Source organism: Saccostrea echinata, unplaced genomic scaffold (genome assembly GCF_033153115.1).
Source record: "Saccostrea echinata isolate AGI-Se365-2 ecotype Australia unplaced genomic scaffold, CSIRO_AGI_Sech_v1 ptg000033l, whole genome shotgun sequence".
Lineage (NCBI taxonomy): Eukaryota > Metazoa > Mollusca > Bivalvia > Ostreida > Ostreidae > Saccostrea > Saccostrea echinata.
In genome coordinates, this window is record NW_026889782.1 from 30,582,048 (window position 1) to 30,609,835 (window position 27,788).

General features: G+C 33.5%; 1 protein-coding gene across 1 annotated transcript; it reads right to left on the bottom strand.

Annotated features, from left to right (window-relative positions):
- Window positions 1-3,097: 3,097 nt before the first annotated feature.
- Window positions 3,098-8,213, bottom strand: LOC133198402 (hepatic lectin-like). Its single transcript, XM_061334497.1, has 3 exons — window positions 8,193-8,213; window positions 6,218-6,305; window positions 3,098-3,351 (listed from the first exon to the last, which is right to left on the bottom strand). The coding sequence occupies exons 1-3, from the start codon at window positions 8,211-8,213 to the stop codon at window positions 3,098-3,100; spliced, it is 363 nt and encodes a 120-aa protein (XP_061190481.1).
- Between the last annotated feature and the right edge of the window lie 19,575 nt (window positions 8,214-27,788).

Below are 27,788 nucleotides of genomic sequence, written 5' to 3' on the forward strand. Positions count from 1 at the left end.
AGAATTTCACAGAAAAATGCATTTTTACTAAAGATTCAACTTAGCCCTACTCTTACATCAGAACCCATGACCCAGGGTCATGAAATTCAGAAATTTGGAAGAGGCACCCTCATTATTATAGGCAAGCATTTAGTTGAAGATTTACAAAGAATTTACTCATTTTCACTATATATATCAATTATCAATAGAGCCCCCCCCCCCCCCTCGAGAAACACCAGAACCCCTGACCCTGGAACCACACAAGTTTTAATTTTTTTTATATAAATTTTGTTCATCATATCTATGCACTTTGTTTATCTGCTCAACACTATAAGGAGCAGACATGATTATTTAAGGAGGAGAAGGACCTTGAGCTGAAAAATACTTGTCATTCAATTCTTTTCATATTTTGTATATTTCTAATTAAGTATGTCCCACATATTTTACAGCAGTTATATCATTAGGTTTCTTGCCTTATTTTGGAGATATTCATTGACAAATACTATGCCCTACAGTATCTAAGTGGAGTTTTAATTCTCCATGTTTCCGGGCTCATAAATCTGTCCATAATGGGATTTTTTAAGCATATATAAAAATATCAAAGTGGACATGTATCATTTAAAATATTTCAGAGTATAACTAGGATTTAAAATTCGAAAAAGCAAGTTTTGTCTATCACACTGCATCTGGATAGGGAAATTTACCCACTTTTTAAGACAACTTAAAAAAACGTAATTTACAAAAAATTCTATCATTCAAAACTTTTTAATTTACGTTGAAATGCAAATCCTTCAAATTATTGATTAACAGTAAAAATTTCGAATGATGTGGCTGACCTCATTATTTCACAGGACATCGTTAAAGAGGGCATAAGCATGACAAAAACATGTCATGTTACATTTCTCGAGTTCGGGAAAAACCAACTATGACGTTACACTAAATAAGCTAACTAAGCGAAAGAAAATATACCTACATAAGATTTCCGTCATCAGCCATGCAAAAATGATTTTTGTGTTCCCCGTTTCTCAAAACATTTCATCATATACTGATTATGACCTATTTTTACATAATAATACCGCCCCTGTGTTCACCGAGTATGATTTTGCTGTACTAACAGATCGTGTATGACGTCACCGACTTGTTGGACGGCCAGTTTAGGGAAACAGAGGAGTGGATAAATCTTTTTCATAATTTGTTAATGTTTACAAGAACGTAAAAACTTTTTAATTTTTTTTAATATAAGATGGTAATTAAGGTTAAAAAAAATGTCAAAAAATTATACAAGAACTGATGCTTTACACGTGTTGCACTTATATAAACGGAGACTATGACGTAGTAAAACAGAGTCATGTGACCATGTATCCTTCATCCCCTTAATACTATTAATGCATTTTCACATTATTATTAATAGAGCATTACCCTTACAAAGAACATCTGGTCCAGGGGCAATGAAACTCATAATTCTGGAAGGAACTCTAGATCTCTTGCTAATTATAACTATTCATTTAGTTTCTTTGCTTTATAACCAGGGAAGAAAAGAATATTTTCAAAGAAATTATGCTGTTTCACTAAATAATTGATACCCCCCCCCCTTCGTTTAACCAGAACCCCCGACCCTGGGACCATGAATTCCAAAATTTTGGAAGAGGCATCCCTGCTTACCATAAACATGTACTTAGTTTGTTTAAATAATACCCAGGAGCAGAGAAGAAGATTTTCAAAGAATTAATGCATTTTCACTATATAATCAATACAGCCCCGCCCTTACACCAGAACCCCTGACCCAGGGGCCATGAATTTCACAATTTTAAAAGAGGCAGTCTTGCTCATCATAATTATGTACTTAGTTACTTTGTTTAATACCAAGGAGCAGAGAAGAAGATTTTCAAAGAATTTATGCATTTCACTATATAATCATTAATCAATAGAGCCCCGCCCTAACACCAGAACCCCTGAGCCAGGGGCCATGAAATTCACAATTTTGGAAGAGGCATCCTTCCTCATAATAACTGTATACTAAGTTTGTTTGTTTAATATCCAGGAGCAGAAAAGAAGTTTTATCAAAGAAGTAATGCATTTTCACTATATAATCAATACAGCCCCCCCAAACAACAACAACAAATCCCTGACCCAGGGGCCATGAAATTAACAATTTGGAAGAGGCAGCATTGTTTATCATAGCTATGTACTTAGTTACTTTGTTTAATACCCAGGAGCAGAGAAGAAAGATTTTCAAAGAAATAATGCACTTTCACTATATGATCTATATAGCACACAATTTCACAGCTTTGGTAGAGGACTCAGTGCTTATCACAACCATACCAACAGTTTGACTGCTTGATGTCCAGGAATAAAGAAGAAGATTTTTAAAGATTGCAACTAATTTTGGTGGTTTTAGCCCCACTCCTCAGGCCTCAGGAGGGCAGGGACCATGAAATTTACACTTTTTGTTCCCTTTCACCAATAGATGCTTGGTTAAAATTGGTTCAGCGGTTCCAGAGAACAAGTTGAAAATGTTCAAATGTTAACGCACGACGCACAACGCACGAAGGACATCGGACAAAAACAGAAGCAGTAGGTCACCTGAGTGATGCAGACCAAAAAAGTGAGGACGAATGTCCAAGAATCTCAATTATTCTGTATAAATATAAAATACAGATTTAGCCCTGTATGATGTACAGCTTCAAACTGTAAGTTGTACTTTTGAATCTGTTTGCAATTTATTTGCTCTAAGTCTTTTCATATGCATATTTTTTGTTCCTTCTTTGTATAAAAATATGCATATGAAAAGACTTAGAGCAAATAAAGTGCAAACAGATTCAAAAAGTACAACTTCCAATATGTGAAAGAAAGGATTAAATAGGTGTCTTTTTCCCCTTCTAAAAAGTCTCTGTGAATATCAATTTGATCCTACATAATGGTAACACGTTTACAAATATAAAAGATAAAACTCTCACAATGTAATAGAAACACAAAATTCGAATGAATATTAAAGTATTTTTTTAGGTTCCTTCAAGAGATGATCTTTCCTTTTCATTTCCGTTTAAAATATGTTCCCTAAATTAATATGAATACAATAACTTGTAAAATGGATTGCCAAAGACCAGTTCTAAAAATACTAGCCAGAAGACTTTTCACATATGTATTGACTTTTGTACGAACAGGGCCTATCATTCCATTTTCCATTTGTTAATAGGTCAATACAATCTTTTTCCTCTGCCTGATTAGGATATCCAATGCTTGGTTCACCTTTAGCCCAGTTTGTGAAGGTCATGGACAGGTTACCATCCTTCCATTGATATTTACCTTCAATTCTTCTGTCGTTACCACCAGTCCAAGCGACGCAGACATAAATGTAACTTGGACACGTTTCTGGAATAAATATTTCTTTACAAATGAATTCACGTATATAATGAAATTTAACAAACCAAGTGATTTCAACACATTCAATAAACAGCATATAGATCCTTGTATATAAATCTGGAATTTACGGTCTTGAGTTACACAAGAAAGTCTGCGATCAAAGTTTGTTTGTGTAATGCCATTTTTCATTGAGTAGTTTTTAAAAGATTTTGAGGGTTTACCCGATTTAATTTGTAAATATGTAACTCTCAATTGTATGTGTGAACCAAACACTATGGGATGGACTCAAAAGTAATAACTATGTATATTACAAAAATTGCTAAATTCATTGAATTTTATCCATTATTGCATAAGTTTAAAGCTAGGGGAACCGTCTGATTATTATTTATAAATGTTTTTTTTATAAATTAGCACAAGACTAAATTGGTCTGTTATCTAAAACACTTTTACTCTTTATTGAGGCGATATATTTTGAAAACATAAAAAATGAAAAATCTTCAACAACATTTTGGAATTGAAAAAATGCTTTGGTTGCTGCTTATTATTATAAATAAACTCCTGACTTACTTTTAAGCAGAAATATCTTAGCCAGTCAATCAGACTCTGATTTTACACACAAGTACTCTGGTATTGATATTAAAAGGATGCTTGATATTCATAGACAACATCTTTGTAGTCTTTGGGAGTCTTCCAACATACGGTTGAAATTTCGATGGACACTAAATGTGCTCCATTATTAGCCGATATGTTTTTATATTCCTATGAAGATTGATTGATTGATTGTGTGTTGTTTTACGTCCCGTTCGATTTTTTTTACACATATAGAGACGTAACTATATACCAATGAATGGACTCAAATTTAGACCTTTACTCAGCACTCAGGACCATTGAGCAGTTAGGGTTCTTTATCGTGCAAACGTCTTACTTGACATGGGGCCTAGTTTTTTAAGGTCTCATCCGAAGGACCCGCAACTTTCACTTCAAAGCGCCGAGCACTTGGAGAAAGAACAATTACTACCTATTTTTTATCGACTTAGGTCAGTCTTGATTCGAACACACGACCTTCCGATCACGGAGCGAGCACTCTACCGATCGAGCTTCCCTGCCGACTATTTCTATGAAGAAGAGTTAACTCAAAAACTTCTACAGAAGAAGAAGACATGATGTTTCTTTCAACTCGACATTCAGATCTATATGTTTCGACGTCGTTTAATCAATTAACATTTGTTACATCCATTCCAATTTTGCCTCGACATATCTCATTAAATTTGAAGTACAAGACACCGCAGGGTCTGCCACATCTGCTTCAAAAATTGATATTTTTACTGATGATAGACGATAAAGGTCCAACTAAAAGCTCAACTGTATGACAAACGATATGACTTCAGTCTTTCATCGTCAACTCTTCTTATTACATTTATGTAGAAATATTTCACTATCACCTGCATATGGTGTTTACACATGTATGTCTCCAAACTTACTCGATACTTAAAAGCATGCTCTGATTACAATAAATTTCTCAACCAAGGCGGCCTACTAATAGGTAACTTGATGTTACGGGGATTTCAATAAACTGGTAAAAGGTCGGCATTTCGTTAATTCTGTGGTCGCTATGATGATCTTGTTAGCAAATACAACCTATAATTAGCTCACATGTTGACTGACATATGTCATACCATTGTTAGGCCTTCATTTTTATACAAAATTTGACTACGGGTTACCATGTCTATTTGATCGAAGGACAAATATCCTGGCGGGTGGTGGGCATGGAATGCTTACGCCTCCTTGGCACCAGATCCCACCTCTGAAATTTCAGGGTTCCGTGATTTATGCCCTATCCCAGGATTTGTTTTATTTGTAGGTTTAGTTGAGACCGATCACCGCTAGTTATCTTCACTTTTTTAATTCTTCTGAAGTAAGGAAGGACTTACCTTCAAATGCATACATATATAATCGTCACGGCAGCTCAGTCGGTGGAGCGCTCGCTCCTTGATCGGAAGGTCGTATGTTCGAATCACGGCCGCGACTGACCTAGGTCAATAAAAAAAATAGGTAGCAACTGTTCCTTCGCCAAGCTCTCAGCACATTGGAGTGAAAGTTGCGGGTCTTTCGGATGAGACCTTAAAAACCTAGGCCCAGTGTCACGGTAGGTGTCGGCACGATAAAGATCCCTCACGGCTCAATGACCCTGAGTGCCGATTAAAAGTCTGAATTTGAAGCCCTTCACCGGTTTATGGTAACGTCTCTCTTTGAGTGTAAAATTCTCGAAGGGGACATTAAACAACAAACAATTAATCAAACAATCAATCGAAAGCATATGTTTCAGCCGGTCAGTCAGATTCTTCTTATTTAACAAAGTCATGACTTGCCTTCATGGAGAAAGGGCGGCAAGCAAATAAATAAGTTGATTCACAAAGATTTTAACAATCTTGTTTAAAGTCAGCTTTTAGCAAATTATACGGTTGTTAAAATGACATTGTTTTTAAATACAACTTATGGCTAGCTCGTATTTTCTCTGACATATTTCATACCTTTTCCTGGGTCACTGGTTTTATACTTAATTTGACTCCGGAGTAAACTTCATCAATAATTTGGGCTTACGATTATGTGCCTTGTTGTCAGGGTATGCCTACTCCTCCTTGATATTTGATCCCACGTCTGAGGTGTCCAGAGGTTGATGTTTCTGCCCTATTCACGATTTGTTTTGTTACGCGGATTTATGAGATTGAACATTGTTTGTTATCTTTACTTTTACCTTTAAAGACAACTGTTTCAACCAGTCAATCAGATTCTTCTTTAATAATATATAACTAGCCTTTAAAGAGAAATGTCTCAGCCCGCCAATCAGATTAGTCTTCAGTAACATATGAATAACCTTTTAAAAGGAATGTCTGAGCCAGCCAATCAGATTCTTCTTTAGTTTCTATTTCCACCAGATTTGAACATCTTGTCTCACACTCAGACTACAAAAGAAATTTCTCTTAAATTAAATTTTCTTTTTGTAAAACACTTATTTGCTTTTTTCACACAAGGTTAAGACTTTTTCTTCCTAAAATTAGAAATGGTTGAGTAGCAGTTTGTATGGTAGCCCTCGTGGCACTCTGGTAAGAGCGTTTGTTCTATAGTCGTGAAGAAAAGAGTTGATCCTTACGTCGCAGATTCAAATCCTACTGTGGGACGTGGAGTCCGGTTCTTCGCAGGTGCTGGCACGAAAAAAATCCTTCACAGCTCAATGGCCCTGAGTGTCCAGTATAGGATTAAAATTTGCAACCCTCCAATGCAATGTGTCTTTTTCTTTTCTTTTTTTAAATATATATATATATATATATATATATATATATATATATATATATATATATATATATATATATATATATATATATATATATATATATATATATATATATATATATATATATTAGGGATGTCAATTTGTAACCGGTTAACCGATTAATCGGTCGGAACGATGGTAATCGGTTAGAAAATCTGTAATTGGATAGTCGGAAAAAATAAAATACATGTAGTTTTGAACGCAGTTTTCTTTTTTTTTTAATTTATTTTTTATTTTTAGAACGGTAACCTATGCATCAAAGTTGATAAATTAGTGTTTTTACTCATCTTATTATACAGCTAATTTAGAGGTAATTATGGCTCTCGGATTGAGATCGCGGGGTAATTGGTCAGTTTGTGAAGTGTAAATTAACTTTGTCGTTACCCCGACTGTCCTGTAAATGATGTTCAATAAATCACCATTGAGCACTATTAATTAGTATGTCCGGCTTTTGCCGTTATCTTTTAAATTATATCATTAGAAAAACATTGTAAATAAGTGAATGTTCAAGAACAGTTTTGATTATGGTGACAATGCAGAATGAACTTGTATGATATCTGCACTGGAAAATCCGTGTCGGATTTTTCATGCAAAATTCATGGTTTTCTCAATTTTTTCTTGTCTTTTAAAATTGGAAAAAAAAGGGTACAATATAGTTTCCTGATCAAAGTAATAAACAAAATGTTTCTAACTTCTAAAGTCCTTTTAGCATTCTTGTGAATATGAAACGAGTCATTAAAAATGTGAAACATATGAGTATTTTGATACGATTAACCGGTTAATCGGTCGGAACGTCTTGCGGTTAACCGATTAGCAATTCTGTAATCGATTGCCATCCCTAATATATATATATATATATATATATATATATATATATATATATATATATATATATATATATATATATATATATATATATATATATATATATTACTTGGAAAATATTTTTGGTAAAGGACAGAAAGAGTGGAGATAGAAGAGAAGAAGAAGGGAGATATATAAAGAGAAAAAAAGAAGTATATTTACATTGTTTTAACAATAAAAATTCTCAATCATAATTCTTTCAAAAAAATATTGCTTTTAAAGCCATTGCACTTAAAACTGGGTGGTTTTTATATTAACTTGCAAAAATAAAATGATTGATTATCAGCGAAATTAAATTCTGTACTTTACGAGGGGTTAAATTTTAGCTTGACACGTTGATAATTTGCCAAATTATTCTAAAATTCTGACAACGTGGGTTATTCTGATATCAAATATATGTACATGCATGTTAGTTATTGTAATCATTTATACTTGCGTATAACTTAATGGTTTTCAATACCGGTACCATTGTCATTTATGAATGTTGAAAATGTTTGACACTTTTATGTATAATGACATCTAAATGTTAGCACACCTTTTACGTGAGGATTGATTTTTTACAAATTGTTTTTGAATTTCAGGGACCGTTGAAATATTAATTGGAAATGTATTGAAATAACGTACAAGAATGGCGTAATGTTTTATTCATTTTTACCCGAGGTATAACTAAACGCATGATGCGATATCTTTTATGAAAAAATGATGTTGAAATCCAATGCTATTCTTCATGGTAAATGTGAGGTTATTGGCTATTGATGTGTAAAGAGGATTGCTTATTGACAGATTTGAAAATCCATGGAAGGAACATTTGGGAAAAGAACAGGTTTCCATGAGGCTGTTTTTTTTTTTTTTGCCCCTCAATGAATTTCAAATTGATTTGTTCAGTAATGGCTAGTTATGTGTCCTCTGTTACATTTCATAATTTATTTGCTTAACTAACGTATTATAGTCACGTGACTAAGGAGTATCTAAAGGGCTCTCTTAAAGCGTCCATGAAGGTTATGACGATTAAATTACATATATTAAACTATTCATCGTGAGAAACCAAAGAATTTTTTAACAATAAATCATCAGGGAACATAGAACAGGGCTTAAGTATCACAAAACGCTCATTGTTTCAATAGTTATATGAAACGAAAAATCTTGCATTGTACAGACCCTGAAACGTGCTACTACTGTCCTTCCTGATATACTTTATTTTGACAAATAAAATATAAACATGACTATCTTTAAATTTACATTGAATGGGAAGATGGTTCTAAGACTTGGAAACCAGATCAATGTTTTGACACTAAGGTCTTAGAGATGATAAATCGCAAGTTTACCAAACCTGGCACAGTTAGGAAATTTTGTTTTAAGAGGAATTATTAAGTCTTTAATAAAAAGAGGACAAAGAAAACATTTCAATAAAAAACAAAAGTAATATTTTTTTTTTAATTGCTCAATGCTACTTTACAATACCAAAACTTTTTGTACTGCATTAAGTATTGAGGTAACACTATGTCAAAACTTTTTTTTACTACATAGTGGTTTATATTCTTATTTACGGGCTGGTGTCATTAAAAAAACAACATATGATAAGTTACTGTAAATCAGTTGGTAAAACATGTAGGATTAGCAATTTTTTTTTGTCTCACCATGATAAGCTCCAGATATCTTCTTTTTGTCCCCCGCTTTCACTGAAAGTGGGGGATATTAATTTGGGTCTGTCTGTCCGTCCGCCTGTCCGTCCGTCCGTCCGTCTGTATTTCTGTCTGTCTGTAACACTTTCGTTTCCGCGCGATATCTCGAGAACTCTTTAAGCTTTCGCAATGAAATTTTGCATAGCAACTCCCTATTGCCTAAAGAAGAACTGTATTGATTTTGAGGTCAAAGGTCGAAGGTCAAGGTCATAACTTTATAAATTCTGTCTGTTTTAACACTTTCGTTTCCGCGCGATATCTCGCGAATTCTTTGAGCTTTTGTAATGAAATTTTACATGACAACTCCCTGTGGCCTAAGGAAGACCTCTATAGATTTTGAGGTCAAAAGGTCAAAGTTCAAGGTCATAAATTCATAAATTCCGTCTGTGTGTAACACTTTTGTTTCCGGGCCATATCTGAAGAAGCTTTTGAGCTTTTGCAATGAAATTTTATACCATAACTCCCTATAGCCTCTCTCGCCCCTCTCGAAGTGTCCCACCTCTAGACAGAAAATGATAAATGTCCTACGGACCCGGTTTAACGATAGAATGCGTTTCGTGTATTGTCAATGTAGCAGAAGAAAATACGGGAGATAACTCTAAATCAGTTCATTTACTATGAAAAATCCCAAGTGTTCCGAATGTCAACATGGTGTGTAAATTTGAAACGAGTAAAAAATGTCGGTGAAAAAGTGTTGAATTCTTCCATAATATGGATTAAATTTTTAGATGAAAGGTATTTACAGTCTCAAAAAGGTTTGTTATGATTAATTTGACTGTTATTTTCAATGCAACTTTATTAATTTTCTCCAAAATCGTTTCGGAGCGATTCTGCAATTTTCTGCTACATTACGGGTATATGGAGGGCATTCTAACTGTGGTGAGGGTCATCCCGAGACACAGTTAGATTATTCTAACTACGCACCCCGTTTTTTTTATTTTATTTATTTATTGTATTAAAAGTCGCTTGGAACTATTTTTAGCACAGGGGCATGTGGAGTGTAATAATAATTACGTATAATACAGGTTGTCGGCGGACTTTATATTCTAATTACATATATTAGTTTAGTAAAGGCTAAATAAGACACCATGTATTGACTAAAATTTTGACAATATCGAACGTGAAAATAAACATTATATGTGTATAATCAAGTGTCTCTGTGGTCTAATGGTATGATGTTCGCTTAGCAAGCGAGAGGCCAGGGTTCAATCCCCGGACGATTCTCTTTCTTTTTTAAATGGTTTTTTTTTCCTTTTTTTTCTTTTTTTGGATTTACTCAATGATACTATTCAACATGTGAAATGAAAAAGTTATGATGTCTGGCGTGTACAAACTCATAAAATCATTATTACAGTGTGATAAATATTCTGTATATATTAAAAAATAATCTTCTATGTACACATATTAAAGAATAAGCAATTAAATCTTTATATCCATATTGGCTTTTTTTAAATTTGCTTCAATATACATGTATACATCTAATAATTCTACAAATACGGGGGGGGGGGGGGGGCAGTGTGACCCCCCCCCCCCCCAACTGCGCTTGCTCTTCTTTTTTCCCTAAGTGGGGGACACAAATTCTCTGAATTAGCTTCTTTTTTTTTTTGGTTGGGATTAAACATGTGATGGTCAAATATGTGTGTTGAATTCCTAACGGCTAGCCATAAATTAAATTTTTAATTATTTTGATTAATTTTTTTCTAAATTATTTTCAAAAATTTCGAACAAAGTATTACTGATGTGATGTAGTCACCCCTTTTTTTTTTTTTTTTTTTTTTTTTTTTTTTTTTTTTTTTTTTTGTAAATTTCATTCAGTAATATTAGTGCTAGAAAATTTGAATAACGATCGGTTCATCTTTTCATGACATAATCATCACACCTTTAATAGTCTTTTTTCCATTTTCATGACTTTGTCGGGAGCTTTGGAATTCAACATTATATGATTGGGATATTCATGATGTTATCCTTGTGTATGGTAATGGGCCAAGCAAGTCAAGTGGATCCATCTTCTACCAATGTGGTACAGCGAATTAGCTATGGTGTAATTTTTGAAGAACAGTCGAAAATCATGTTATCTCAAGAATACTGGCTGCATACATTTCATATTCCTTTGCCAAAAAGATTTAAGTTCAAAAAGGTTCCTTTTTATTCACTTAGTAATACTCATAGAATCTCTTCTTGCTTGTTACTAAATGGCTAACTTTATCCATGGTCTGCATGATGAAACTCTTTTACATTTTAATAAAACTATGCAATCTATTCGGAACATGATCCCTCAAACCAAGCTTACAAATAGTCAACGAAAAACACGTGTCCTTTTGCCTTCTATTGGATCTTTGTCAAAAAGTATATTTGGTAAAGCGACCATGGATGACGTTAATATTTTAGTTGGTCATATCAATGCTTTAAATAGGAAAACCGAAACATAAGCTTAAGCGTTAAAACAGCATGATTCCCATCTTTCCTCTTTTATCTCGCTAACAGATAAACGGATGAAAAATTTAGTACATGGAATAAAATCCAAATCTGAATATATAACTAATGTAGCAACTGCCTTTAACAACAAATTGTTCAATCTTGAAGCTGCTTTTACAAATGTCTCAGAAATTCTTGTGAATCAGGTGAATCAAGCTACATTACTTAGATCCAAATTCACTAAGTTAGAAAATGCAGTAGAAAGTCTCTTAGAAGGAAAAATTAGTCCATTTTTAATTCCAAAACACATTTTGTCAAAAGTGATTTCTAATATTCGGCACAAACTTCGAAAGTCATACCAGAAATTTTATTTGGTTCAACTCGATGCCTCATTTTACTATTCAGGTGGATTTTTTTTTTTTTTTTTTTTTGCTAGACATAAAAAATAACCTGTTTATCACAGTAAAATTTCCAATTTCTTCTCAGAGACTTCCACTAAATATATATAAAGTAATCAGTCTGCCTGTACCGACCTCAGAAAATGCTACCTCTAAGATGCAAGCTACACAACTTCTGTCCTTGTCAGATTATTTTGCAATCACTCCTCATCATGATTATTTTTTGTCTTTAATTTCAAAGGATTTGACAGATTGTGTACATGGCACCTCTATTGTGTGTTATTCTAATTGGCCTCAGTCCCCTATTACTGTTCCTGACTGTTCCATAGCCTTATTTGCAAACGATATTCGAAAAATTAAAGAGTTGTACAATTTTAGATATGAGGGGTGATCAAAAAGTTCGCGAACTAATTGAATAACGTCCTTAAAAGAAACAAAATGAGGTTTCATTTTATTTCATTTCTGTGTTTATTATTTTTTAAAGTAGTACTCTCCGATTTTAATGCACATATAATGCATCTGCCATTGTTCTGCCCATGCGCGAATCACGTGATCCAGGCAGTCACGTGACATGCTCCGTAGCAGTCTGTTCAAAGAAGCTAAGAGACTTTTCCGAGTCTTATATTTCTTACCATGCAAGTTATTTTTTATAACAAGAACAGTCCATCTGTCAGAAATGGCCAAATCTCGCAATAGGATGGATGGATAAGGATATCCCTTCCCACGATTAGTATGGTGACCAATCACAATCCGAGTTCTCTGTCTCAGGAGCGTGGTTTATCCAATGTGGATAAAGTATGGGCGCATTCTTTTAATTACAAGAAAACTTTACAGGGCCTGGATATCGAATATCTGAAACATAATCCTTCATCGTGTCCATGTTCTTCTTCGCCCTATAACTATAGTCCTGCTGGACACGTTATTACTGGTGACGTTAATATAGTTAATAATGAGGACCTTAGATCACAAATTTTAAAAGGTCCTAAATTTAGGAAACCCCGATCCTTTAACTGGCGTCGGAATTTCATAAATATTATGGATTCTGTAGAGGACTACGCCAGGCGATTGGCCAGACATGAAAAAGAAGACCTTGACACTTTGTCAGAATGGATTAAATGCATCAGATGTATGTTAAAATCACGCATTAAAAGATTGAGGGGCAATATGAGAACCATCTATCCTTCTGTATTCAATAATCCAGAAGTGAAAAAAGAATTAGATAGATTACATGATCAGTACGTACTGGTCCCTGCTGACAAAGCAGGTAACAACATTGTCTTTGTTTGTAAGGCTCATTATATTAAATGTATTTTAGAGGAACTTGGATTTAATACTACAAGTGGTAATCCAACTTATACTCATAGTTACCTTTCTAAGGAAGAAATTCTTCAAAATCATATGTCAGTTTTGAATACTTTTAATTTTCCAAACAACCAAAATGAATTTGAATTACCATATTTATATTGGATTCCGAAACTTCATAAAATTCCTTAGAAACAAAGATACATAGCGGGTTCCAGAAAATGTTCAACCAAGCCTCTTGCTTTACTCCTCACTAAGATATTAACAGTGGTGAAGGAGAAACTTCAAGAGTACTGTGCAACAATATATTCGAGAAGTGGTGTAAATCAGATGTGGATACTTAATAATTCCAAGGAACTTTTGGAAAATTTGAAATCGCAAGATTTTACAAAAAAATCAACAGCTTAAAAACTTATGACTTTTCTACTGTATACACAACCATTCCCCACGATAAATTAAAGTCCAGGCTTTTTGATATAATTGACAGCTGCTTTTTCAATAAAAATGGAACGCGTAAATATACTTACCTTGTCATTGGTCATTTGCAAAATTATTTTGTTAAAAAACATTCTGATTGTACACACAAGTACTCTGAAGTTGACATTAAAAAGATGCTTGAGTTTCTGATTGACAATATCTATGTGGTTTTTGGAGACCAGGTCTTCCAACAATCTATTGGAAATCCCATAAGTACCAATTGCGCCCCGTTATTAGCAGACCTTTTTTTGTATTCATATGAAGCAGAATTTGTCCAAAATCTTGTACGTGAAAAGAAGAAAACACTTGCTGTGGCCTTCAACTCGACATTTAGATATATCGACGATGTATTGTCAATTAACAATGGCTATTTTCATTCTTATGTCGATACGATATATCCTGGTGAGCTTGAGATAAAAGATACCACAGAGTCTGACACATCTGTTTCATATTTGGATATTTTACTTGAAAAAGACGTTAATGGTAATCTAACAACCAAGCTTTATGATAAACGTGATGACTTTCACTTTTCAATCGTCAACTTCCCTTACTTATGCAGCAATATACCTTCATCACCTGCATACGGGGTATACATCTCTCAGTTGATTCGATACGCAAGAGCATGCTCTACGTATGAACAATTTCTTAAACGAGGTAAATTATTGACAAACAAGTTGATGAAACAAGAATATCAGCTGTCTCGTTTAAAGTCATCATTTCGTACGTTCTGTGGTCGATACAATGACCTTGTCAGCGAATACAATTTATCATTGAGTCAAATGCTGACTGACGTTTTTCATACCAATTGTTAGGCCATTATTTACACACTGAATTGTCGACGGATTTTTCCGTTATTTACCGATCATGACAAGGAGCACACGGCGGGTGGGACCGGTCGGCAGGGGATGCTCACTCCTCCATGGCACCTGATCCCACCTCTGATGTTTAGAGGTCCGTGTTTGCTCTGCTCCTATTTTGTATTGTTTAATGGACTTTTGAGCTTGAATACTGTTCGTTATCTCCATATATTTCATTTTATCATGTCTCATATGTTTTAAGTCTTAAGTAAACGATATTTTTGGGATTTAATTATTAGTATTGTTAAGATATTCAACCATTTTTCTAATTGTAACTTGACGATGTTTAATAATAAATTGCTCAGCTAAGGACACATCTTTTCCCCGGCTTGCTTTCGCTGGGCAACATAACAAACATCATTTTTAACCATCTCCCAGCCTTCATTAAAACAGTCCACCCAGTTAATGATTGAACGTATGGTAAGTCTTTTGTCTTCATAAACCTTGTACAAATTATCATATTCTACAGCAAAGGAATTTCCAAGATATACGTTAAACTTTACAGCCGTTCGTTGCTCGAGTACGACTGAGTCAACCATTTTTTGTCACAAGTGACGTCATTTTCACATTGTCACGTTACAAACACGGAACAAAACATTATTTAACATCTGTTTTTTATAGAACATGTGTATGACTATATGTGTGCCAAATTTGATTCTGATCTGAATTGTGGTTTTGTAAATATATAGCGATAGTTCGCAAACTTTTTGATCACCCCTCGTATCTTCAAAATCTGTGAAAATCTAATATTATGAAATTATCTCCAACTGCTATTCTATTATATAATACCCCCACTGTAGTGCTGGATTGTCCAAAAGAAAAAAAAATTGAAAGGGTGTGCTTTTTGTGTGTTGCATATTCCATGTTATAAAGCATCATCAAATTCCTCTGTTTTTCACCCTGTAAATTTAGCACTGTTACAAGAATTCTTTGATGAGTAAAAATTAAGTCATGTTTTCGGAAATACTTATTTCCCCGCACCTATAAACATGTCCATTCCTGAATTTGTATTCTACAACTATACCATGCATGATGTTTTAGCAAATGATCAAAAGGCTCACTTGAATTTGAAGAAAATAGCCAAAGCTGTGAAAAATGATTAGAATTTTTTTTGAAATCCCTTGCTGAACCTCTGTTAGATGGTCAAATTGAAATTCCTCAAGAATGGCCCAATACCTCTGATATCATAACCTTAGTTCTTTATGCTTAGCAGGTTTATGCTTAGAAGTATGTAACATATTATGTGTCAAGGTCAGAAACATTTGTACCACCTTGTTAATTTTGAAAGAGGTTCAACGGGCATCCTCAAAAGAGATTCCCTCCTTTATCTATAGGAAGCCTATCACTGTGACACCTCCTAATGATACTAGTGACTGGTTGAGAGAGTTCACATTGATACATGCTTCTGTTATAATGTCAGTCATTGTTTTAGTGATTCTTATTATTGTTATGTATTTCCTGTATAAAGCTAGGTCAAAAAAAGGGTCAGTTGTAACACTTGAGTTAACCTCAGGGGGAGACTCTGTGATCATTCCAATTACACAATAATCATTATGTCCATCATACTATACCATCACCAAACCCACCATTACAGATATCTCAGTGTCAAGCTTTCCAACATGCAAAGTATACGCAACATGGTCCAATTTTTCAGTCACAGATACACAAACACAAACAACCATACAAATTCCTTCCAAATTTTTAATAAACTTTTGGTTACATTATAAGTTAAGCCAAATTCTCAAACAACCTTTTAGAGCACATGTCATAATTGTACACAACCAGTATGCATTTCACTTGCAGAAAACAGAGTAAATGCAAAGCTTCTTTCAATGACATAAAAAGAAAAGATTAATGTGACATTTTTTTTGGTTTCATTTGTGATAAAATTTCATTTTTCAAAATTCTAGAAGAAAGCAAACCAGAATCACACAGCTTTGCCAATATGTTTCTAATCATACAACAAGTTTTTTTTTTATTTATCTATTTATTAACATAAATGTTCTTAGGTTCATTCTAACTTTTCATAATTTCATTTGCTTATTTTTTTCTGTCCTGTATTATATTAATGTAGATATCTTTCAAGTAAACACTGTACATATTTTGGTTGTCACAACTAATGTGACTATTAATTCATGAAATTGTTTTTTTTATTTATTTTTTTTTTACTATTTTGATACAATAATGTTTCTTGTACATACTTTACGTAAATGTATTTTTTTTCTTTTCTACCTTTTTTTTATTGTGTTCAATATTGTACATTTGATAAAAGTAGTTTCTATGAATAGAAAATTGAGCTTTCAGGGACGAAGTAATTGGAGCAAGGGGGAAGATAGTCATGTTGTATATTTGTCAAAATGAAGTATATCAGGAAGGACAGTTATGTAGAATGACTAAGTAAATACTATGTTTTTCTTTATTATTCATCAAAATAGTGTAGAACGAGAAAGTAGTAATGTAGTTTTTCGTGTTTGATTATTTTCATTTTCTATATAGTACAGCGGTTTATTTATGTATATTCATGTTTACGAGGTTAGATATTTAAGCTACCACAGTTAAAATAATTTTTGCATTTACGTAAATAAATTGATGCCGATTCAGTTTGCTAAAGCAATGTTGTTGTTTTTTTTTTTTGTTTTTTTTGTTTTTTTTTTTTCAGGACAAATAATTAAATCTGATCAATTTACTTATCAAAACTCAACCTGTTAGGTATGTTTTGTAAGAATGGCACAAAAATGTACAATGGTGTAATTTTTTTTTATTCAGAGATTCAAGTTAATTTGCAGATAGGTGTTAGGTTGTTTGCATTTGTCCTTAAGGGTTTCCTTTCAGTTTTTTTACCTATAGTGTCAAAATCAAGATATACTCAGGTGTCAGTAGATTTTTCTTTGTTAGGGGATTACCCTTGCTAGAGTCAATCAATTGATAATGGTCAGTGTCCGGAGATCATGGTCACGTGATCAGTCAAATTTTAAATTAACGAAGTTATTCAAGAACAAAGAAACTGAATTTTGATTGGCCGAAATCGACCATGGAAGCCCGGGTCTCCGATTAAGGTTGCGTACCCTACCTCGGTCATTCTTATCGGAGACCTGAATAAAGTTGTATCGTTTATTTAGCGCTTCCCTGTGTCTAATTTCAGGTAAAATTATTTGTATGTTTTCTTAATGTTATTGTAAAAGTTTTTTTTTTATTTCTTAAAGTTAGTTAAAGTTTATATTTTGTTTTCTGGAAATTTGAGCTTTCACTTAAAGTATCATTCTATTAAAATTATTAGTTACACAATAATCAGTTTATTCAGTTTTAAGGTTTTTATTGTTTAACCTTATTATCAAACTTGTTCTGGGTCATTATTCATAACTAAACTTGTGTTTATATATATTCATATTATTTGGTTTTAATATTTGGTGATAAACCAGCGAAGTTCGGAAACAATTTGTTCAGTTTAGGTTTTATGTTTTATTGTTATTAAACTGGTTTTTACAACGAATCAACCATCATGCGGCAAGTAACTTTGAGGTTGCACAACAGTATTAAATTTTGCTATATATTCTTACCAAAAATGCGCAACTTTGAGTAGGTGGTATTGATTGAAAACAAACTTTTGAGAAGTTTCCTTTTCAGATCTTGTAAAACTATTCTTTATAAAGATTTTAGTACCAAAAAATACATAGCCATCCAGCAAGACGCGCAAGTTTGTTTCGGTCGAAGTCGAGCAGGTGCTTGAAAATCAAGTCCAGGACCTAATCACTCCCCACTCAAACACAGTACATAGAAAAAATCAGCACGCCCTAAATTACAATGAATCTAGTCAATACAGGAAGTTAACGTATTGTTTTTCATGTCATAGAAAATTCAGCTCCAGTATCGTGTTAAAGAGGGAAGATTCAGGAATTATTTTGCGTCAGCCATGATTTTACGTGAACCTAACCTCAAGTGAAATACTGTTATGACACCTTGATATTGTAAGTTTTGTTAGAGTATTTCTTTGATTGATTAATGTAGTAAGGATGTTTTAGGTAAAATAATTGGTTTTATGATTTTTCATATTCTGAGTTAAAGTTATTCATATTGATAAGGTTAACGTAACCTTGTCTACACTTTTTCAGTTCGAATTTCCTTACTAAATGTTTACAGTATTTTTGTATAGTTTGATCACTCTATCAGTCACCAGAGTTAGGTAAGTTAGGGTACCGACCTTTGTAACGTTTATGCAGTTGTAATAAAAATTTAATTATGCCTGGTGACTAAATATATTGTACATTCTTATCGGAGACCTGAATAAAGTAGTATCGTTTATTTAGCGCTTCCCTGTGTCTAATTTCAGAGTAATCGTCCCAAACCTATTTGGACCATACATTACTTCATTAAAGGGTCCTCTCCACTGCGAGCGAGTCAAATCCCCAAACTCAGATCGTACCAAAAAGGCGACAAGATACTACCCCAAAAAAGAGAGTAACTTTCGTGCGCTTTTTGTTTCGTGCAAACCGTGTAGCGTTTCATGTAAACCGTGCAGCGTTTCGTGCAAACCGTGTAGCGTTTCTTGTAAACCGTGTAGCATTTCTTGTAAGATCCAAAGCTTTTCGTGCAAGCCGTGTAGCGAGCGTGCGAGAAGCGTGTGAGAAACGTGTGACTCTCCTGTAAGAAGCGTGTGAGAAACGTGAGACTTTCGTGCAAGAATCGTGTGAGAAACGTGTAGGATTCATTCCGAAGTCATTTCATTTTAAATATGGATATCGATCGATCAGGATGTCAAATAGTATTGTTTATAGCTGATATTATTCGGATATATTACACTAGAAGTATTTTAAGAGTGAAAATAAAAAAAAAAGGATGTGAGTAGCAAAATAAAATTACAGGGTAATGTATATATAATTTGTTTTTCTTTTCTTCTCAAAATAAAGACGGACAGTGAATTTATTCAAGTTAATTGATTACAGTGTATGGACAACAATTTTAATGAATTGATTTATGTGTACTATCGGAGTGATTACAGCTTCTTTTTTTTTAATTTTCCAAAGAAAGCAACAAATGTATGTTCAAACTAAATTTTATCGAGACTCTGCTCTTGTCTATTTGTTACCAGATTGCATTGAATAATTTTAATTAAAACGGTGTGTCATTAATAGTCTTGTAATACATAGCATTGGTTGATTAATAATTGAAAAATATATGAGTTATAATTCACCTGCATTTACGAACGCACGATTAGATAATTCCAAGGGGGCGCATTTTAAAAAGGCAAGCTTTAAATTTCAATTTTTGTCGGTACCGGATGTTAAAAAGCATAATTAATTTTCTTTTGTATAAAGAAATGAATACTTTATTTATGTGGTGCATATCGGATGTACCACCTAAAATATATTATTGGAATATTTAAACCTTCAACTTCCTTCTTGCAATGTAGGACTGTGATCAAAGTGATTTACAACAGCAACCAGGGGGGGCGTGTGGAGGGAACTGAATATCTTTTTATAATCATGGTTAAAATACACCCGAGAAAAACGATTGAGTTTAAATTTGTGATATTAAATACGTATTTTTTATTATTATTATTATTATTATTAAATGGGTACACATAATACCCGTGGATTCTATTTTTAATCGATCCAATTTCCGTGAACAGTGGATTGTTTTGCAGTCAGAAAAAAAAGAGTTTAGATATAAATTATAAATAATTACATATTAGTTGTTTTATAAATCAAGCAGCATTGATTTGTAATTTTTAAAATATTTGAGTTTTCATGTAATGTACTGGACATGTATACACGAACATTGCATGGATAGCAGAGTGCCGTGACTATTTGTAAATTACATAAAATTTCCCTTCTAGCCGAGTTTTATAATGTAGGAATTAACAAGGTGATGGGTATATTGTTGTTATTTTATGTACATGTAGAGATGTAGACATGTAGAGCTAAAGAATTTAATCGCTTATTTCTTTATCGTTTATATCTCCCCCGGGAGATGGGGGGGGGGGGAGGGGGGTTTCTTCCATTCTTCCATATAGAATTCTAATGTTAAATCAAACTCTGTAATAGAACGTTAATGTAACTTAATAAAATATCTTCATTTACAGTCGGCGGCTTACTTTTACACTGGGATAATATACAGTAGCTGCAATAATGTAGCCCTCTCCGATTTTTTTTTAATCTAATATTTTCATGAGAGGGCTACAATTCCACTGCATCTCCGTAATGGTGCAAATATATTTTTTTAGATACGGGCGACTGCAGGCATTCAACTTGCTTCCAATGAGACAGAATTTTCATTCACTATCAACATCATAGCCCTTTATACGCGAAAACCAAGTAAAATAAATCTGCTTGTTTACCAGTCGTTCTCCTCAGCAGCCATGACAGTTCTCGCGTGATGTACTGAGACTCACGCTTGAAATTTAGAATCACTTGATAAAGTAAATGTCGGTGTTGATAAATGTTTGTGTTGTATGATATCACTAAACATCGATAAATAAAAGCATTCCGTGGGATATTTTCGTCATAAACAGTGATATTTATGCTTAAAATAAGGGAAATCCTAAACGATCCGCTCCCTTAGATCCCGAACTCTCATTGGTTGTTCCAAAATAAAATGATCAAGGTCAGTAAACATGGCGGATAAATTCAAGTTGTGATGTTGACATACACGAAAAATAACCGATATACGGATTGTTCTGTATATTTGTGGAATAATTCATGTCTTGCATAACTACATTTTATAAGTTCAGGTAAGATATGTTAATAAAATATCCACTTACTGATAATTTAAGCCGAAATTTGTGCGGTAGTAAATCACTCCCGCACTTGCACCATTACGGAGATCCTAAGGAGTTGTAGCCCTCTCCAAAAAAAAAAAAAAAAAAACAAAAAAAAAAATCGGAGAGGGCTACATTATTGCAGCTAAATATACAGAAGCTCTTTTGTGATATAAATATTTAGCTGAACAGTTAATTAAAAGATAATAATAGGTCGTTTTAAAACACATAGGAAGGGAACTGCAACCACCCTATCCTCAACTTTTAAGTTATGTTATTCTGCCTCCCATCATACCTTGTGTTGAGAGTATAATCGTGTTATAATTACACGGTAAATCGTGTTAGAGTCCCTAACACCTATAAGTATTAATGTTTTTATTCTGCCTGGTGCAGGCAGATAGCTAACCATTGACATTGTAAAACACATGAGAAGTCAAAGTCACATGAAATAAATCTATTCTTATTGTTGTGTGGATCATGAGTGTACACAGTATGAGTATGAGTGCGCGAGTTTGTTTGGTAAAAAGCTACAAAAAAATATAAACAAATGCTTACAAATAAAGTACAAAAAATAGTTCAAACAGATAGAGTATTTAAACACAAGTAAAAAAAAAAGTATTACAAAATTAGTGACCAAAATGGCATGCCATACTTTAGAGAATGTTCTAACCTTAAGAAAAACTTTTTATCTAGATAGAAACTTTATAAAATACGTTCAAATAATGTGAAAATATAGCTCAAAAATAATATAAAAAGACTTACATAGTGGTTTTAGGCACTCAAAATATCTGATGCATTAGAATTTCTAATAAAGAAATAGCCACACCAGGGCTGGTCAAGCAGGTCAACAGGAAGTGAGTAACATTGGAGTTAACTCATACCAAAAATAGATACATAATCATAGTAGTTAAGTTGTACCAGAGATTTTCCATGTAAGTTTCAACAACAATATGATAATAGACAACACAGTTTTCTTATCTATTATTAATTCTGTACCTCTGTACACAACGCAGGTTTAAATGTCAAAGTAAGCCGTCGACTGTAAAAGTCAGCGCTTCTCGCAAAAGTCAATTAGAATGATGGTAAATCTTTTCTATAGAATTCTAACTTTCATTAACAAAATAGAATGATCAGGTAAATTAAAAAACGGCCTTTTCCTATGGATGTAATGATAATGTCGATAGTGTTGCAAATCGTTCCAGTCCACAGTGTAACAATGTAAATGTGATGGGACTTTTTAACCATACACAGAGACGTAAGCGTAGTCATGGGCATCGGTCTTACAATAAACCTTTAATACATGATGTCTCTTTTGATTCATTACTACCTTACGTATATCAACAGTTAGGTCTACATCATATTCGCACCAAACTTTACTCTGTCCCTTTGAAACTTTTGAATAGTCTTCTTGAAAAGGTCAAGGAAAATCCATTTTTTGATTCCTCGACACCAGGATATAGGCTCGGATCTGTGATTATGGATATTGCAAATCATAGGCTTTTTAAACTCCCACGTTTTACTGAAGAAAATGCAGCTAAAACAATCCGTTTTTTCCCTTAAACTTCAATATGCCAACAAAGGAATTGACGCGGTTAATATAAGTAATATTCTTAATCACAAAAGGGTCCAGTCTTTTATTCCACCATATTTCAAGTTAAAGACTACACCTTGTATTTCCTACAAATATACATCGACTATTTCTTCCAAACTTTTTAATTACAAGAAAACTTTACAGGGCTTGGATATCGAATATCTGCAACATAATCCTCCATCGTGTTCATGTTCTTCTTCACCCTATAACCTTAGTTCTGCTGGACTCGTTATTACTGGTGACGTAAACATAGTTAATAATGAAGACCTTAGATCACTAATTTTAAAGGTCCTAAATATAGGGAACCCCGATCCTTCAACTGGCGTTGGAATTTCATAAATATTATGGATTCTGTAGAGGATTACGCCAGGCGATAGGCCAGACATGAAAAAGAAGACCTTGACACTTTGTCAGAATGGATTAAATGTATCAGATGTATGTTAAAATCGCGCATTAAAAGATTGAGGGGCAATATGAGAACCATCTATCCTTCTGTATTCAATAATCCAGAAGTGAAAAAAGAATTAGATAGATTACATGATCAGTACGTACTGGTCCCTGCTGACAAAGCAGGTAACAACATTGTCTTTGTTTGTAAGGCTCATTATATTAAATGAATTTTAGAGGAACTTGGATTTAATTCTACAACTGGTAATCCAACTTATTCTCATAGTTCCCTTTGTAAGGAAGAAATTCTTCAAAATCATATGTCAGTTTTGAATATTTTTAATATTCCAAACAACCAAAATGAATTTGAATTACCATATCTATATTGGATTCCGAAACTTCATAAAAATCCTTACAAGCAAAGATACATAGCGGGTTCCAGTAAATGTTCAACCAAGCCTCTTTCTTTACTCTTCACTAAGATATTAACAGTAGTGAAGGAGAAACTTCAAGAGTACTGTGCAACAATATATTCAAGAAGTGGTGTAAATCAGATGTGGATACTTAAAAATTCCAAGGAACTTTTGGAAAATTTGAAATCACAAGATTTTACCAAAATCAACAGCTTAAAAACTTACGACTTTTCAACTCTATACACAACCATTCCCCACTATTAATTAAAGTCCAGGCTTTTTGATATTATTGACAGCTGTTTCTTCAATAAAAATGGAACGCGTAAATTTACTTACCTTGTCATTGATCATTTGCAAAATTATTTTGTTAAAAAACATTCTGATTGTACACACAAGTACAAGTACATTAAAAAGATGCATGAGTTTCTGATTGACAATATCTATGTGGTTTTTGGAGACCAGGTCTTCCAACAATCTATTGGAATTTCCATAAGTACCAATTGCGCCCCGTTATTAGCAGACCTTTTTTTGTATTCATAAAGAGCGAATTTGTCCAAAATCTTATACGTGAAAAGAAGAAAACACTTGCTGTGGCCTTCAAATCGACATTTAGATATATCGGCGACGTATTGTCAATTAACAATGGTTATTTCCATTCTTATATCGATACGATATATCCCGGTGAGCTTGAGATAAAAGATACCACAGAGTCTGACACATCTGTTTCATATTTGGATATTTTACTTGAAAAAGACGTTAATGGTAATCTAACAACCAAGCTTTATGATAAACGTGATGACTTTAACTTTTCAATCGTCAACTTCCCTTACTTATGCAGCAATATACCTTCATCACCTACATACGGGATTTATATCTCCCAGTTGATTCGATACGCGAGAGCATGCTCTACGTATGTACAATTTCTAAAATGAGCTAAATTATTGACAAACAAGTTGATCAAACAAGAATATCAGCTGTCTCGTTTGAAGTCATCATTTCGTAAGTTCTATGGTCGATACAATGACCTTGTCAGCAAATACAATTTATCATTGAGTCAAATGCTGACTGACGTTTTTCATACTAATTGTTAGGCCATTATTTACACAATGAATTGTCGACGGATTTTTCGTTATTTCCCGATCATGACAAGGAGCACACGGCGAGTGTGACCGGTCGGCAGGGGATGCTCACTCCTCCATGGCACCTGATCCCACATCTGATGTTTTGGAGGTCCGTGTTTGCTCTTCTCCTATTTTGTATTGTTTAATGGGCTTTTGAGATTGAATACTGTTCGTTATCTCCATATATTTCATGTATAAGGTTTAGGAGGAGAAAGTGAAAAACAGTCACAGTACAGTTAAGGTGCCAAATGGAAACATCGGCGAATTTTTTAGATAGAAAATACATTCTTTACAAGGATGGACGGGTTTCTTTTTTGGACTTTACTATTATCGGACAAATGTAATGTGGTTGAAAACTACATGTTGAGGACGATTAGATTTCTTATGTAGACTTGTCACGTGATGTGGCAGTCACGTGATTTTAGCAAATGTACCTGAAGTATTGAGGTCATCTATAAATTCTAATATTACAAGGGCATAACCAAGTTAAAAATCTAAGTTTAACAAATAATTATTTTCAACACTCTTTGTAGTTTGTGAAAAGTGCTGCGAACCTATATAGATTCTACTATCTAATTGATAAAATTACATTTGTTAGAGCGTATGTTGAATATTTTGCTGGTCAAGCACATTAAATATAGATATAATTAATTCATTTGCAAGATTTCAACAGGTTCGCAGCACTTTTCAAATATCTTCATACTTCTTGAGTTTAGGTGTAAAAGCTTGTCTTAATTCATTGAGGGTATGCCCTTGCAATATATCGATTTATTACGACCCTTCTATTACCCTTCAATGAATCTGCATACAAATATACGACAGTATCGCTTGTCTAGGGAATGTACGGGAAGTATATGAATAAAATCATAAAATAGACATCACATCCAAGTTAATGGCCTCTTATATATCTACAATTTATATTTAATTCAATTACAAAATACATTTTTCATTGTATGAATATAACTTGATCCGCCTCTCACTGCTTACAAACTGCGTCAAATTTTCCGATATGACGTCATATTGACAAGTGCATTGCGATCAGTGAATTGTTTATATATTGCTGTGTGGGATTTAACCAACGACAATAATGCATGCACTAGTTAGTATTGATGTAGTTTAAAGCTATTCAACAGTTTAAAATAACAAATCATTTCATTTTGTGGTAATTTGAAGAACTTATAATTTTGTGTGATGTCATAGTAAGCATTTCCCGTATAAATTAGGCCCCGCCTACTTACTACATCCTTAACTGTGCTGCGGTATTTATTATTTTTGACTACATAAGAAATGTGGATGGTGTGAGTGAGTGAGCTTTTGGGTATCTCATAAATGTAAAGATGTTTATTTACAATTACTTTGTTTCCTATGAGAAAAAATATAATAAATAAAAGTGAGGGTCCCACAGGTTTTCAAATAAAAGTGAGGGTCCCACAGGTTTTCACAAATCAAACTGAATTGTACATTTTAGCTCTGGAATAGAAATAGGACAATTTATATATTTAAGAACTTTGAAAACAATTTTAGTTTGCCTCTATAGTGTAATGATAACTATCATTTTTTCATTAGGCGTAAACTATATTGCAGTCTATTCATATCTATTGAAAAATCTGTACTTGAATGTGTAGTGTAAAATTAATTCCAATTTATTTCTCATATCATTTTTTTTTCAATTTGACAGGGTGTTTTTCTAAGTTTTCTTTATAATAAAAAAATGATGCTGAAATTTACTACTTATTTATAAGTAATTGGAGACTGCCTTCTAGTATATCGAGAATAATTATTGATCAAATCATATGTGGACAATTGTTCACGTTGTGGTCAACAGAGGATGCTTATTTCTCAATGGCACCTGATCCTACCCCTGATGTTTTCAGAGCTCTGTGTTTGCTTTGCTCAAAACTTCTATAGTTCCAATGCATGGACTTAAAATTTGAGCTTGATTTCTGTTCGTTATCTTTATATTTCACTTTCCGTGCAAGGACAGAAGGGATGAACATATTATATGATGTCTAGATTTCATTTTCTTACGCCTTGAATATAATTTTCACCTTTCGACATTTTGTTTAGAACTTATAAGCATAAATATTGTCGTCCTGAACATACTGCCCTGTATTTGCCCCTAACCGCTGAAAAAATACTCATGTACATATTCATGATATTGTCGCCGGCGACAATATGTGTCTGCTCTTATTGCATATATTGTCGCCAGAAATTTAGGGTTGTTCAGATTTTTTGGTAGTTTTGTGAAGGTAATTGGTTTGTTAATCACACAGACTTGTTACAAAAGCACATTTCATGAAGTGCGATATAGCGCAATAGTCTGACCTTCTATGCGTATATTGATATACGTGAGTTTAGACAAAATTATCTTCAAATCATAAAAGGAAAAAAATGGTTTTAACATAAAACTGTCATTTTTAGATCACCTGAGCCGAAGGCTCAGTTGAGCTTTTCTGATTAAAGAGTGTCCGGAGTCCGTCTGTCGTCTGTAAACTTTTCACATTTTCGACTTCTTCTCAAGAACCACTGGGCCAATTTCAACCAAACTTGCCACGAAGCGCCCTAGGGTGAATGGGGATTTAAGTTTGTTCACAGGAAGTGCTGCGCCCTCTTTCAAGGAGAGATAATTAAGAATTCGTGAAAATTTTGGTGGCATCTTTTAAAAATCTTCTTCTCAAGAACCACTGGGCAAGAAAAGATGAAACTTTTTGTGAAAGCTTCATTACATACTCTAGATTCAAATTAGTTCATATCATAACCCCCGGGGTGGGCGGGGACACAAGAGGGGGTCGAAATTTTACATAGGAATATATAGGAAATGTCTTTAAAAATCTTCTCGAGAACAGCAAAGCCA

Bases quoted from the DNA above. Each gene is read 5' to 3' on its own strand.
- LOC133198402 (XM_061334497.1), bottom strand. From the start codon at position 8,213: ATGCGTTTAGTTATACCTCGG. The intron at 6,306-8,192 runs GTAAAAATGAAT...TTTCTTTTGTAG, and splicing joins TGCGTTTAGTTATACCTCGG to TCTGAGTGTGAGACAAGATG. The intron at 3,352-6,217 runs GTTATTCATATG...TATTTATTCCAG, and splicing joins TCAGACATTCCTTTTAAAAG to AAACGTGTCCAAGTTACATT.